General features: G+C 44.0%; 1 protein-coding gene across 1 annotated transcript in view; it reads left to right on the top strand.

Moving 5' to 3' along the window:
• Positions 1 to 15,411, top strand: part of MED13 (mediator complex subunit 13) — a 139,584-nt gene that overhangs the window by 65,811 nt on the left and 58,362 nt on the right. The window contains exons 7-10 of the mRNA XM_088446347.1: positions 786 to 948; positions 7,824 to 7,934; positions 8,803 to 9,492; positions 11,253 to 11,460. Of these exons, the coding sequence (XP_088302473.1) occupies positions 786 to 948; positions 7,824 to 7,934; positions 8,803 to 9,492; positions 11,253 to 11,460 (1,172 nt within the window). The remainder of the gene's footprint in view (positions 1 to 785; positions 949 to 7,823; positions 7,935 to 8,802; positions 9,493 to 11,252; positions 11,461 to 15,411) is intronic.

The raw sequence follows: 15,411 nt of genomic DNA on the forward strand, positions 1-15,411 counted from the left end.
TATTGCCCTGTCACTTTAAGTGGGAGATCGGGCATAAGAGGCGTGAAAAAACAATCCACCCCCCTCAGAGTGGAAAAAAATAGGGTAACGAAGAATCATGTTGGATTAAGCATTGTCTGAACATGCAGATGTGTTTAGATAAATTATGAAATTCTCTATCGTCTCTCCTGTTATATATTCTTGATTATCCTTGAACATTGGTGTATACCTGGAGTGATTTCCCCCCTCCCCCTCCCTTTTACCTGTTGTATTTTTTTGATTTTTGTTTTTTTACAATGATATGGATGGATGGATGTCTCAATTTTTATTTTTTTAAATGAGAAAAAAAAAAAAAAAAAAATATATATATATATATATATATATATTTATTTATTACGCCCTGCGAAAGCAAACATCCAATGTCCCTCATCTGGTCTGTCTTGAATTATTTACAAATCAGCCTATGAACTTGCTTCTCAAAGAGGAAACTGTGTTCTGCAACTATTGGTTTCTTCTGGGGTTGCTGGTTAGGTGTTCAGAATGGGCTTTCCATGCAGGGTGCCAGTTAATAAGCATATATATTGGCATTATAATGAACCTCCAGTTCTAAAACACAATTTGCAGAATATTTGTTTGTTCAATCTAACCTATTCCACTTGTTTTATCTGTTGCTAAAAATTGTACTAGACCTTCAATGCCATTCACACTTATCCTACTTCAAACATCTTACCTATATTGATTGATAAATGTAAAAAAGTTGTGAACTCAATTAATTACTTTTCCATTTTCTTTTTTTTCTTTTACAGTTGATGTCCAATCGACACAAAAGTGGATGAAGTTTCCTTCAGTGTCAGACTGTTTTAATTCTGACAGCACGAGTCATCATGGTGGAAAGATACCAAGAAAATTGGCTAACCAGGTCGTTGATAGAGTTTGGCAAGAATGCAACATAAACAGATCCCAGAACAAGTAAGGGTTTAGTTTCTGCAAGCTGGTCGCACATTGAGAATTTGTATTACTTTATCATTATACGTTTTGTGAAAGAATAGCAAAAAAGATAAATATCTTTGTATACGTTTTCAATGTAGTGCTTAATATGGTGCAAAATTAATAGATTGCTATTGTTTATACGTGAAAACCTCACATTTTAGTGTCACTTTCTAATCAGCCAAACATCACACGCCCTCTGCTCAAGGGAAACATACTTATCTCAAAGAAAAATCCTTTTTATAGTGGTTAATCAACTTCACCTGTTGGCTGCCAGTAATAAGTTATGGTATAACATACCTTTTGTTAACTTTCTTTGAGGTCCATAGGGTCCACAGAAATTACCTTGGTGTATGTGGTTGGAGTGATCCAGGCACCAAACAGTTAACAAGCTGTCAGCTCCCAGGATGCACTGGGTCCTTTTCAATATATACCCTGCCCCTGGCTACAGGCAGTAGTTTATCAAGCCCAAAGCAGGAGAAGGAAGGACCCTTGTACTCTAGAACCACTCACTAAGAAGAGGGACTCGCAGAAATACAAAAGCTAAGATTACCCAATAAGGTGTGTTAGGTTGGGTGGTCTGTGGACCCTATGGACCTCGAAGAAAAAGTTACCAAAGGATGTTATACCATAATGCTCATTTTCTTCTTCGGGGTCCATAGGGTCCACAGAAATTACCATGGAGATGTCCCACAGCAGTTCCCTTTTAGGGGTGGGGGACGCTCCTGTGTCTCAGTAGAAAGGAGAAACTGACGCCCAAAGGAAGCATCCTGAGAGGCAAATGTGTCAAATGCATAAAATTTGACAAAGGTGTGGATGGAAGACCATGTGGCTGCCTTGCACAATCGTTCAGCAGAGGCACCACGGCGAAACACCCACGATGGTCCCACAGATCGGGTAGAATTTGCTGTCACTGTGTTTGGAACAGAGAGATCAGCCTGTGTGTACGCTTGAGAAATTGTTATATGAAGCCATCTAGGCAGAGTCTGTTTGTTAGCTGGCTAGCCTCGCTTATGACAGCCATACAACACAAATAGAGAATCTGTTTTCCTAGTGGAGTTGGTGCGATCCACGTTAATACTTAAGGCATGTACAACATCCAGAGACGCTTCACCTACTGAAAGGCCTGAAGCCTGCAAAGCTGGACCCACAATTTCTTAATTCACATGAAAACGGGGTACAACCATAGACAGGTAACCTGCCTTCGTATGAAGAACAGCTCTATCCTGATGAAAAACCAAAAAGGGAGAGCGGCCAGAAAGAGCTGCCAAATCAGAGACCCTACGGGCAGAGGCGATGGCAAGAAGAAACACTTTTTGCTGTCAACCACTTAATGTCTACTGATTTCAGCCTGTAGAGCCCTGAGAACCAAAGTCAAATCCAACGCAGCTACCGGAGGGACAAAGGGAGGTTGAACCCTCAGAACACCCTGAATAAATGTCCTAACATCAGACAATGGGGCGATCCTTCGCTGAAACCAAACTGGAAGTGCAGATGCGTGAACCCTCAGGGTGGCCAGACTGAGTCCCCGATCTAATCCATCCTGAAGAAAAGAAAGTACTCGAGAGACCCTAAACACTTGGGGATCATATTTTCTATGTTCACACCACTGAAAATACGAGTGCCAAATTCTGTATTAAATGCAGGCAGAGGAAGGTTTCCGTGCCCTAAGCTAGTCTGGATTACAGAAGTGGAAAAACCTTTAGCTCTTAGGACGAACGGGTAAAGAGCCACGCCGTCAAAGACAGACGAAGATCCAGATACAAGCAGGGACCCTGTATTAACAGGTCCGGTCTTAGAGGAAGAGTCCACGGAGTATCTATGGAGAGACTCTGGAGGTCGGAGAACCAGTGGCATCTGTGCCAAGCAGTGGCTATCCGTATTACTGTGCCGCCTTCCTGCTTGAATTTCCTGATGACTCTTGGAAGAGGGAAAACGGAGGTAACAAATACACCCGTCTGAAGTTTCACTTCACTGCCAGATCGTCCACAAACTCTGCTGCAGAATCCCTGGTTCTGGACCCGTACCTGGGGACTCTGGGGTTGTGACCTGAGGCCATGAGGTCTACTTCTGGAAGACCCCATCTGTCCACTAGACTCTGAAATACCTGTGGATGAAGAGCCCACTCTCCGGCGTGTATATCCTGCTGACTTAGTAAGTCCACTTCCCAATTGAGGAACTGGGCATATTCCACCATGTCGAAGGTGGACACCATGGAGCCCAGAACCTGCATTGCTGAATGAACAGATACTGACCAGCTGTGAAGAAACATGCGTATCGGCACCTGAAGTGCCACAATTTTGTCTTCTGGCAGATATATCCTCTGTGCCAGAGAATCCAAGCGCGCCCCTAAATGCACCATCTGTTGTACTGGAAGAAGCGATTACTTCTTCCAATTTGAGTCAGCCGTGTCTGTGTAGACAGGCAATCGTCAGTCTGAGATGATGCTGCAACTCTTGTGGAGATTGCGCCAATAACAGGAGATTGCCCGGGTATGGCAGTATACAGATTCCCTGGCGCCTGAGGCAGGCTCCAGGCCCCAGTTCCATTGCCAACAATTGACCAAAGGGTTTCCATACGAAACCTGGGTACCTGGATAAATGTGAGTCCCTTTTAGGTTCAGAATAGGCCGGTGAGACCTATTGGGTTTTTGAATCAAAAATAGGTTAGAAGAATAACCCTTTCCTAGTTGATTCACCGGAACCCAGATTATTACCCCTGATACCAGCAGGGAGTGAATAGCCTGCCGGAGGGCCAAGGCTTTCGTAGACCCCACTGCAGGAGCTGTGTAAAAAAAAACCTCTGCGGGGACTTCTCCAGAAAGTAAGGGCGTTTTCCTGGGTGACCACCTTCCGAACCCAGGCATCAGTTGTTGTGAGCTGCCAGGTGTCTGAAAACCTGAAGAAGTCTGCCTCCTACCCTGGGATCCCCCAGGGGGAGGCCCGCCCCATCAGGCTGCAGGCTTATCCATGGACCTGGAAACTGGACATCTGTTTGGCCAGGGTTTCTTAGATTGTGGTTTCCTGCGAGAACTGGTTCTAGAGGAAGACTGACCCTTTTCTTTTCCTTGCGGCCGAAAGGCTCGACAGGACGACTGCCTAGGTCCGGGAGTAGATGCTGGAGGTAGACCAGCCGTTTCAGGCTGCCACCGTAGCAACAAACTTGTCCAGTTCTGTGCCAAACAAAATGCCTTCTGTAAATGGAAGGGATTCCAGGGCTTTCTTGGGCCCTGCATCTGCTTTCTGCAAGCCAACATTGAGACAGCTGATGCTTTAGAGGATAATATACCCGCATCCAACGCTGCCTCTCTCAAATAGGACGCTTCTCCTTAATATAGGAGATAATTGTCAGCTGTTCCCTTGAAGCTTCTGGAAGAGTCTCTTCCAGTTCCTTTATCCATTCCGCAATGGCTTTGGAAACCCAGGTCTTAGCCATGGCCGGGCGAGTAACAGCTCCTGATAGAGAGAGACTGCCTTGAGACAGACTTCAAGACTCCTATACGTAGAACACTTGAGAGGATGCAGATGGTATGGGCTATGTGGTGCTCCTGCCCAGATGTGCCACATGCACGTCTACTTCCCATTTGGCGCACTCGTCTGATGGAAAGGGGTAGAAGGCCGCAACTTTTTTTTGTAATATGGAATCTCCTAATACTGGAGCCTTTCTTTGTACTGGCTCCTCATTATCTATGTTTAGCACAGCCTTGACTGCCCTAATCATGGAGGGGACATCTGCTGTTGGAAAATGGTCCTCCTCTCCCGAGAGAGATTCTTGAGAGGAGCCCTGTATATCCCCATACTCCTCAGAAGATGTACCAGAATCTGCAGGCTGGACGGAGTGATAGGATGAGGCCGACCGCCTTCTGGCTTTTGGCTGTGCTAGTCTAGCTGCTTGCAGTGGTTGCTGAAAAGCTGCTGATGACTAAGCCATACTTTGCAAAGTTTTTATGCAATGTGACAGTGTTTCACACCCAAATATAACCCACACACCTGTAGCAGAGGGCTTATGAGGAGGAACGGCAGCGATAGCTATAACTGACAGTTATTCAGGAATAAGAAAGGCCGTATAACGCACAGTAGATTCATAATTCACATGCAATGCACAAGATATAATAAATATATATATATATATATATGCAATGTGCTCTTTAGTCAACTACTAACAGCCACAGGCCAAGTAGGATATAGAGCTCTGTATAACCTGATCTCCGTAGGAGAAGTATACAGGGAGACTGATCCCACCTCCTGAGAACACAGCCACCGAGAGCACCTGAGAATGGTCTTTGGTTGACTGATATAGAGGGAGGCTGGGAGGAGCAACCAAGACGCAGGAAATCTCTAATCTGGATCAGTGTCTGGGTTGGGGGAGGGGCCGCCGGGGAGAGCGTACCTCCCCTCTGCTGTATGGATCCACCCGGCACACTGACATGGCCGCAGCCATTTGCTTAGCCCCCGGCTGTCTGGATCCCTTATGTCCCGGTGGTCTAGTGGGGGAGGCAGCTTACCTGACTCCTCACTACAGCATACTCCGGCCAGTCTCCACTGCCGGAGGCATGGGCTGCCATGTGGTTTCCCGCTTTCAGTGACCGTGGGGAATCGCCTTACCTGCATCCCCGATATTCCTGACTGCAGTCCTGGGCTCAGCTGATACCTGCCAAAATCACCAGTTCCCTCACTGGTGTTGCGGCGCGGTGGGGGAAGACTGAGCAGCGGTATGGGCGTCCTCCAGACGTCTATAATTGTGCTGCTTGCTAAATAAAAAAAAATAAAAAATCTTGTTTGGGTCTGCTGCCGCAGTCCCACTGTCTGCAAGGTGCACTTCTGCGCACCAAATAGAAAACTACTTCCTGTAACTAGGGGCGGGGTATATATGGAGAAGGACAGCTTGTTAACTGTTTGGTGCTTGGATCACTCCAACCACATACCCCAAGGTAATTTCTATGGACCCCGAAGAAGAAAGTCAGTAATTTTTGACCCACTGCTGGATAAATAGCCTATAGGCCCCCATACATCAGCAATCACAAAACCACAATTCAATGATTTGAAGATTTGTTGCCCGATTGTTGGATTTCCCAATCTAGCAATCTGCACTCATACATCAGATTTTCTTTCAGGGATTGGCAGATCATTTTCAGCAAATACAGATCTGTCAATCTTGAAAGACCCATCCTTTTACTAGTAAAGGCCCCTACACACTGTACGATTTGTTTAAACGATATTGCAGTTTTTGACCGATGGGAACGACAAATTGTTTAAGTGCCCATGTGTAGATACGATTGCGATGCACGCTCCCGTTGGTCGTGGTCACTGATCTCTTCAACATGCAGAAAGATCACGACCTGTCTTGTGCAATTTGACACGCATCGTTTTGTGAATGAATGATTTCACGGACGAACGATTTATCGTCACTTTTCCTGGCAACCCTCCACCATTTTGTGCCAGCCGACAGACAGAAGATGCATCATGAGGTTGTTAGCTACCAAACGATCTATCGTTATCGATTTGCAGTTGTTGACGACCCATCTATATCGTTTGATCATTTGTACAATCTTATGTGTATGCACATAAGATTGTACAAATGATCAGGAGTACAAGGGAAATCGTTAACTAGATCGGATTGTTTCCAACATCGTACCGTGTGTACACACCTGTACAGTCTGCAAATCTGCTGATTGTTACCATACACTAGCAATCTACAGCCCCAATCGATTTGTAAAAAGGCGGCCTTATCTTAATAGTTCTCTGTATGGCCATTTATGAAAATACTGGATCAATGTATTCTTGCTCAGTGTTCTCTCCACATTACAAGATTTTAGTGTGGAAACTGTTCACAAGTCTGTGGAAATATTAGTCTCTACGATGGATTTTTACTCTTCCAGCTGCTGTCTTTAGAGCAGATACTCCTAGCAATATCTGGATCTGAAACGCCTCTCTTCTGTAGCATTGTGGCGTGTAATGTGTCCAGGGTCCAGCTTGGTGTGGGTTTTTCATGCAACAAGAGAAATGTAATTTGAGTTGCTTAATCGCTTGCACCAATAAAAAAAATACAAATAAAGGTACCACACCGAAGCACCTTAAAAACAGATAAATATATTAATACTTATCTTAATAAACAATGTTCCTTTCAATCAATTTGTGATCTTCAATAAGTAGTAGGTTATGGTATAATTGCTCACAACATGAAGAGAGAGAAAAAACAAATGCAATCTCGTGCAGATCATTCAGTATGGACTTGCTTCATATATCAATATCAGATTTAGGTGAAAGATGCCTATAGTATACTGATGATTATCTCAAACCCGGGTCAAACCTCAGCAACCATCTGGAATCTGTTCCACATCAACTCTGGATAGGTCCTGTGATCACCTGCCGAACATCATCAGTATACTATAGGCATCTTTTTTACCTAAATCTGATATTGATATATAAAGCAAGTCCATATTAAATGATCTGCATGAGATTGCGTTTGTGTTTTTTCTCTCTCTTCATATTAGTAATTATACCATAACCTACTACTTATTGAAGATCACAAATTGATTGAAGGGAGCATGGTTTATTAAAATAAGTATTAATATATTTATCTGTTTTAAAGGCGTTTCGATGTGGTATCTTGTTATTTGTATTTTTTTTTCCATGCAACCAACTTGCTCAGTGCATTTAAAACATGGCAACGTGTTGAAAGAGCAGACCTTTAAAAATTTCTCCTGCCAGTAAACAGGAGCATGAGCATCTCTTGAATGTTTGGGTACTAGACATTGGAGTCCCTTCTGTTCTGACATCTAGAGGGATTGAGTGCCTTCCTATGTGGATGTCTCATTAGCATTGTGTTTGTAATTGTGTTTCTATTTATCATTTTAGGAGGAAATATTCCGCCTCTGCAAATGGAGTGTGTGAGGAAGAGGCATCAGACATTGTCACAACCTGGGATTTTGTAGAAGCTACGCAAAGAACAACTTGTGTCTGTTCCAGGTAAAGCACAACATATTTTATTTCTAAAAATGTTTTAGGCTGTTTACACTGTTTTTATGTATGTGTCTGTATTTGTGTGTACCAATCGTGAGTATACAGTAGAGGAATTTGCATATAGACGTAGCAGAGTTTATTACATTCAGTGGTCAGTGTTGTGGGAGAGTGAATGCTGTAGAACAAAATGGGCTGGGCATCTTCCCTGCACCTTTGTTTTGCGGGGTGTCTATAACGGGTAAAAAAAAAAAAAAAACCTGTCCCCCTGGTGGTCTCTGTATAATTGCAATGGCAAACCGAAAACAAGTTAGCTCAATTGCAGGGACCTTTTCATAGTAGCTTATCTGTTCTCATGCAGTCCTCCACATTGGTTCTTTAGCCTTATTTGCGAGACTGATGTTTGAGCAATGCTAAGGCTTTGTAAGGCATCATTAATGATATCTGACTGAGACTGCTCTGTGGGATTTCCTGCAGCCAGGGAAATATCTGAGGGCACAGGATTTTCTTTTGTTGGTGAGGAACCCAGGTTTCCCCATTGATCTGTACAGTGTTGGCTTTCAATTCTGAGCACTTAAAAGGTACGGTTTACACTTTTAATGCAATATTCAGTTGGCTAAAACAGAGAAACCGTTCCTGGCTATATAAAATGGAACGGCCAATACTAAATGGGCAGTGTGTTGAGCAGTATTCATATACATCTGCTCTGCACAAAGTCCACCATAGGTGCAGAGTGAAACTGGTTAAATAAGTCACCAATCTGCTTTTCATTACTTTTACATAAGATTCCTTTGTTGAAACTTAATTTGAAACACTGGAAGATGTACCCTTATGGATCAGTGTTAAGTATTTTGCTTTTCTTTTTTTTTTTTTATAGGCACAAAAACCTTAAGCAGAGGAATTTAGGTCAACCAGGGCAGGTGGTGCCAGCAGGAACCCAGCAACAAGCAGCTCAAAAGCACAAGACTAACGACAAGCAGGAAAAAGGTGACAAACCTCAGAAGCGCCCACTGAATCCATTTCATCATCGTGCATCTCTTGGTGATGATGTTCATATGGAGACAGACACTGCAAGTCAGAGACTTGGTATGCGTTCCCAAGACAGTAGAGGACGTTTCTCAAATATCCGGCCCAATGATGTAGCTAAAACACCACAACTGCATGCCAATGAAATGGGCAACTCGCCTCCACCTCCTCCTCTGAGTCCTCATCCTTGTGAGGTTTTAGATGATGGGGGTGAAACTATAAAAAACCCATCAACTCCTCAGAGTCAGCATTTCTATCAAATGCCAACGCCTGATCCACTTATTCCAGCAAAATCAATAGATGAACGAATAGATGGCTTGTCTCAAACCTTTGTTCCAGCTTTCGCTGAAGTTCTTGAACCAACTATATATGTTGGCACTGCAGTTAACTTGGAGGAAGGTGAAACTGACAACACATGGAAGTACTACAAGGTCCCAAAGAAAAAGGAATCCGAGTTCAACCCTCCATCTCTTCCAAATGATAAACTGAAAGAAGATGCTTTTGGTAGTTTTGGAAAGGAGAATAATACTTCTGTCACAGCGTAAGTAGTATGACTTAATTACGTGTTTGCTTCTGAACACACAGGACATTTTCTATAGGTTTGAGTGTTTCTCATAACATCCAGTTTTTTTAAATTCTTAAGTTTTATTTGTAGTATAATTTAGAAAATTTAAGCAGATGTGTAGTTGCTATTGGCCATTTTGTAGTTACCTGTAGAACCCCACTCCTAAAAGCCACCCTTAAGGTGCGTGTACATGGTATGATATCTATGAACGACCAACGATGCGCGTTCCCACATTAACGATATCTATGATCATTTGTACATGCAGGCCAATCTGGACGATATCGTCATTTTTGCCTGTTCAGAGATGTGGCAGGATGACTTCACTGAAATACATTATTGAAGTCGTTGGTGGTACAGATCGTTCCGTGTGTACCCAGCATTAAACTTGTGTTTTGGCTGGCTGCTTCAGGTTATAGTTGTAATCGTTTACAAAGTATCATTCTCTTTGCAATAAATATTGTAAGGTTTTCCTTCAGCCAAGGTGTAAAGTGCTTGCTGTTTCAGGTACCAGTGCATATGGGAGTAGTACAGTTGATGTAGTTACTTTCACTGCACCAAGGTGTTGTGCTTGCTTCCCACTATGGCCCGTATTCAACTTGAAGCGAAAAGTCCGGACTTTTCGCCTGCCAGACTTTTCACCTCCTTCGCCTGTTTTCCAGGCAGAAAAGTATAGCGTGCTTGCCCGCTTATCTCCGTATTCCATTTCTTAGGACGCGAACACTGGATCCGGTGAAACTGGAACAGACGAAAAGTCCTGTAAATTTTTGGGAAATAATCATTGAACCCCCCTAAAGATGTCCTGACATGGGGGATCACTATGGGTACCTCCGTTTTTGCCTGCTGAAGTGAAGTCCGGTTTTTGAATAGCCGCGTCAGGTGCATAAATGCGCCTGTGAAGGTGATGAATAGCATTTAGCAATTTTTTTGGGGAAAAATAATTTATGCCCACCAAATTTGGGGTACATTAAAAATGGGTGCAAGCATATTTTTAAGCCCCTAAAATGATTTTTAGAAATGCTTCAGAAATGCACCTGCCACTACCACCCGCAATGAAGAAAACACCCGCCACATATTTATAAAACCCTCTGGAATCAATTTTGCTACTCTAGGGTTTTGTCCCCCATATTTTTTTTTTCTTTTACCCCCAAAATTAAAATTATTTTTTTTGGGGGGTGTCTCGATTTATTTTTATTTTTCTTTAAACTTCTTTTGACACACAATACATTTAGAGAACATTCCCAGGGATGCAGGCTTTTTTTTTTTTTTTAAGCCTGCACCCCTAAAGCCCAAATCTTCCCTTTTTTTCGCCACCTACTGTGTGGAGAAAAATTATCCCCGCTTTTTAGACTTTTCGCACCGGCGAAAAGTCTTTGAAATTGAATACGGGGATAATTGAAACAGGCAAAAATGACGTCCATCGGCCTTTATCGCCGGTTATGGGTTTTTGCCTCAAATTGGATACGAGCCTAAGGCACTATCTGTGTGGAGTTTGCATGTTTGCCATGTGTTTGCATAGGTTTTCTCCAGGTGCTCAGAAACACTTCAAAAACATAAATTGTAAACTGTATTACTTTCACTGGGACAGGGACTATTGTGAATGACTACTCTCTGTATACCCCTGTGGAATATGTGTTCGCTATATAACTGTGAATAATAAATAAGGTGCTCTCTTTTTAAGGTTTCAAATACAGAATTATCTGTTTTCTCAGATTTATCATGCCTTTTTTCCTGTACAGGTTAATGGTGCAATGTAAAAAACCTTTAAAGATTGCAGAAGAATTGCTCCTCAAGTACCGAAGTAAAAACCAATACATCCCAACAGCTATATTAGACACTGATCAAGAGCCAGATCCTTATGCTTTTGTTGATGATGTGGAATTTGTATTTTCTGATGCCAAAAAGGAACGACAAGTTGCTGAAAGAGAAGTGGGGAAAAAACACAAGGTTTGGATGCTTTTATATATTTATTTTTCTATGTTGGAGTTTAGCAAGGGCTACAAATTGCCTTTTAACAGGCTGTTATCTTCAAAGGTCACATAATAGATTTTTAAATTGGATGAAACACATGTAAATTACAAAGTAATTGCACCTGTATGTGGAAGGTCTCGCAGTAAAGCTGGGTACACATTGTGCAGTTATCTATCAGATCATCTGAGAATTTTGAGGATTGCATAATGTGTATGCATGTACAATCTCCATTATCTCTGAATCTGTCTGATTCACATCTTCTAGGATGACGGCAATCGGCTGATAGATTTTATTTGATTAGGCAGCCATTGTACAGATAACTTGTGCAGTCTGTACCAGGACACGATCTTTCCTTCCGATCACTAGGACAGATAAATATAATCGGCAGAAAGTTGTATAGTGTGTGTGTGTGTGTGTGTGTGTGAGGTTTTTCCTCACAAGGACAGATAGCGAGTTTATCACATATTGTATAGTGTGTACCCAGCTATAAAAGCTGGTTCTGAATTGGAAGCAAAATAAAAGTAACTTGGCAAACCCATGTTGCACTGTGTGGGGCTGATGTAAAATGTGTTATATTGTTTTGCGAGGGGTGTGCCTAAACTACTCAAATCTAAACTGCAACGTAAAAATAAAGCTGCCCAACGTCTGTGGGCTACATGTAAAGACTGCCAGTATTTATTTTGCATATAAAAGTAAGTACATGTATATCCACCCCTTACATTGCAATATGGTTTGTCCAGATGCAAAGTAACTTGCTTTTAAAGCTTTGTTTCTTACTCTGAATCAACCCCTTAGTGATTTTCTTTATGATGATCAAAGGACATTCAAAGCAACCCAAGTTAAGGTTATTGAAAAGCACCAATTAGCGGGAGTATGTGAGAAGATTTGAAAATCTTTACAATCCCATCATAAAGAAATTGAGAAATGTGACAAACCTGTGAATTGTGACTAAAATATCCCTTTCTCTAAATCATTGTATCTTTGTGAGAAGGGCACATATTGTGGAAACCACAGATTGTCATTTTATACTGGGTACACACTTCTCGATCTATTGTTCGATCGACAAATGCTATATCGCGAATGCACTGGCCAATTTGTACACCCAATATGTCTGAATGACATCGTTCAGAAATATAGGTCAGCCCTGCAGCACAGCCGATGCTGATATATCTGAAAGTGCATGTGTGTACGGGCAACCCGCTGACCACCCGTACACTTGGTAAGCTATGCACATATACCAATCGGCTGCTCGGATGGTGGGTGTCGGTCTGTTGACTGATCCGTTGTCTCAGTGTGGACCCAACATAGTTCTTTCATAGCTCCAAGAGAGCTCAAAATAGTGACCGGAATATGAATTGGCTAGGTTGAACTAATCTACATTGATACAATTAAGCGCAAAATCCGGTGGCTTCTGCTCATTAACTACAGAGGTCACGTTCTGCTTGCAGCCAATAGAAGTTCAAGCAGAATCTGCCTACCATAACAGCTGGGAAAATGCACAGCTCGCATTGATTTGAATTTGCCTCCTAGTGTGTAGCGATGCTTGGATGAAATACATGTTGTAGCATTTTAGAATGCAAGTCAGCAACTTTATAACACTTTTAGTTATTTTTTTTTGTATAATATTTCTTCTGCATCCAATGGGTTTCACTGTAACTCATGGTATATAGGAATATGCAGGAGTATGTGCAGTTTCAAGAATATCTCATTTGAATTTGATTTCTCCCCTTTCTAAATCCCCCAGCTTGGGTGTAAAGCTTGGCAGCAGCCAAGTCTGCATGTCTCCCGTCTGCAACGGTCCCTTCAGGTTCTGGTACGTTGGCCTTACAGGGCCATGGGTAGGCCCAAAGCAGTATTTTCCACGACAGGCAGGCCCCAAAAAATCTGCCAAGCCCAGGAAACAGGCCTGGAGTACCAGATGTCCGGCTCCCAAGTCGGATGACAAGCCTGCGGCCTGACTATCCGGTCCTCCCTTTTAGGGATCCCAATGTTGGAGGCCACCTGTTTCAGTTGCCGAGTGTTGGTTGACAACAACGTGGTACACTTGGGTTCACGAGGTGGTTTCTCAGGGGTATGCCTTCTCCTTCCGGCTCATGCCTCCCTCCCGGTTTTTCACCACCGGCCTTCCATTAGACCAGCACAGGGCGTTGGCGCTGCGGAAGGTATTGCACACTATGCTCCAGGCTGGAGTTATAGTACCTGTTCGGTTATCCCAGAGGGGCCAGGGTTTCTATTCCAATCTATTTTTGGTGCAGAAACCCAATGGGTTTTATCGTCCAATTCTCAATCTCAAGGCCCTCAACAAGTCTTTGAGGGTGCCTCGGTTTCGGATGGAGACCCTACGGTCCATTATTCTGGCTCTGGAACCTGGGGATTACATGGTGTCGTTGGACATCAGGATGCTTACCTGCATGTCCCTATTCTTTTGCGTCATCAGCAATTCCTCAGGTTTGCAATCCGCAACGACCATTTTCAGTTCCGGGCGCTGCCTTTTGGCCTAGCGACAGCATCACGTGTTTTCACCAAGGTCTTGGCGGCTCACCTGCGAACGCAGGGAGTCCGATTGGTGCTGTATCTGGACGACCTACTGTTGTTGGCAGAGTCCCCGGAGATCCTCCTACGCCATCTGGAACTGACAATTTCGGTCCTGCAGAAACACGGCTGGTTGATAAACTGGACAAAGTCCACTCTTATCCCATCTCAGAGGATTCTATACCTCGGGGCCTTGTTGGACTCTCAGCAGCAGCGGATCTTTGTGACGGAGGAAAAGATCTTAGCCTTACAGTTGAGGGTGTGCAGTTGTCTGCAGGGTCGCCGAGTGTCTGTGCACTCGGCAATGAGGATACTGGGCTCCATGGTGTCAGTATTCGACATGGTGGAATATGCCCAGTTTCACTCCAGACCTCTGCAACAATTGATCCTGTCCAAATGGAATGGGTTGCCTCAGAGCTTAAGGTCTCAGACAATGGTACTCACTCCGGAGGTTCGCCTGTCTCTCTAACCTGGTGGTTGCAGACGACCCATCTAAACAAGGGTCGCCCATTTTGGGTGGCGAACTGGGTCCTATTGACAACGGACGCCAGTCTCCGGGGATGGGGAGCTGTCACGGGTCCACACTTGTTTCAGGGCAGATGGACTCAGGAGGAAGCAGCGCTTCCAATAAACATCTTGGAACTCCGCACAGTGTTCAATGCTCTCCAGCAGGCACATCAAGTTCTCCAAGGACAACCGGTGCCGATCCAGTAGGACAACGCCACCACCGTGGCCTACATAAACCGCCAAGGAGGAACCAGAAGTCGGGCAGCACTAGCAGAAGTGTCCCGCATCCTAGTTTGTGCAGAGCATAATCTCCCGGCCATATCAGCGGTATTCATCCCGGGAGTCCTCAACTAGGAAGCGGATTTTCTCAGCCGGCAGGACATGCATCCGGGAGAATGGTCTCTGCACCAGGAAGTCTTTCCACTTCTGGTGGACAGGTGGGGTCTTCCGGAGATAGACCTCATGGCGTCCCGTCACAACAACAAGTTGCCGGTGTATGGGTCTCGAACAAGAGACGAATAGGCGTCTCTGGTAGATGCACTGTCCGTCCAGTGGATGTTCCAGTTTGCCTACCTCTTCCCTCCGTTTTCCCTTCTTCCGAGGGTAATCCGCAAGTTCATGCAGGAAGGAGGTACACTCCTGTTGATAGCTCCCTAGTGGCCCATACGGCAGTGGTTCTCGGACCTATAAAGTCTATCAGTAGACTTTCCTCTCTGGTTACCGATACGTCCGGACCTGCTGTCACAGGGTCCTTGTATTCACCCGGACCTGACTCTGCTGTCTTTGATGACGTGGCTGTTGAGACGACCCTGTAGAGGTCAAGAGGGTTTTCCGGCTGTGTGGTGCAAACCATGTTAAGAGTTCGGAAGCCTTCCTCTGCAAGAATTT

This window comes from Taudactylus pleione, unplaced genomic scaffold, assembly GCF_031769625.1.
Source record: "Taudactylus pleione unplaced genomic scaffold, aTauple2 ptg000397bl, whole genome shotgun sequence".
Lineage (NCBI taxonomy): Eukaryota > Metazoa > Chordata > Amphibia > Anura > Myobatrachidae > Taudactylus > Taudactylus pleione.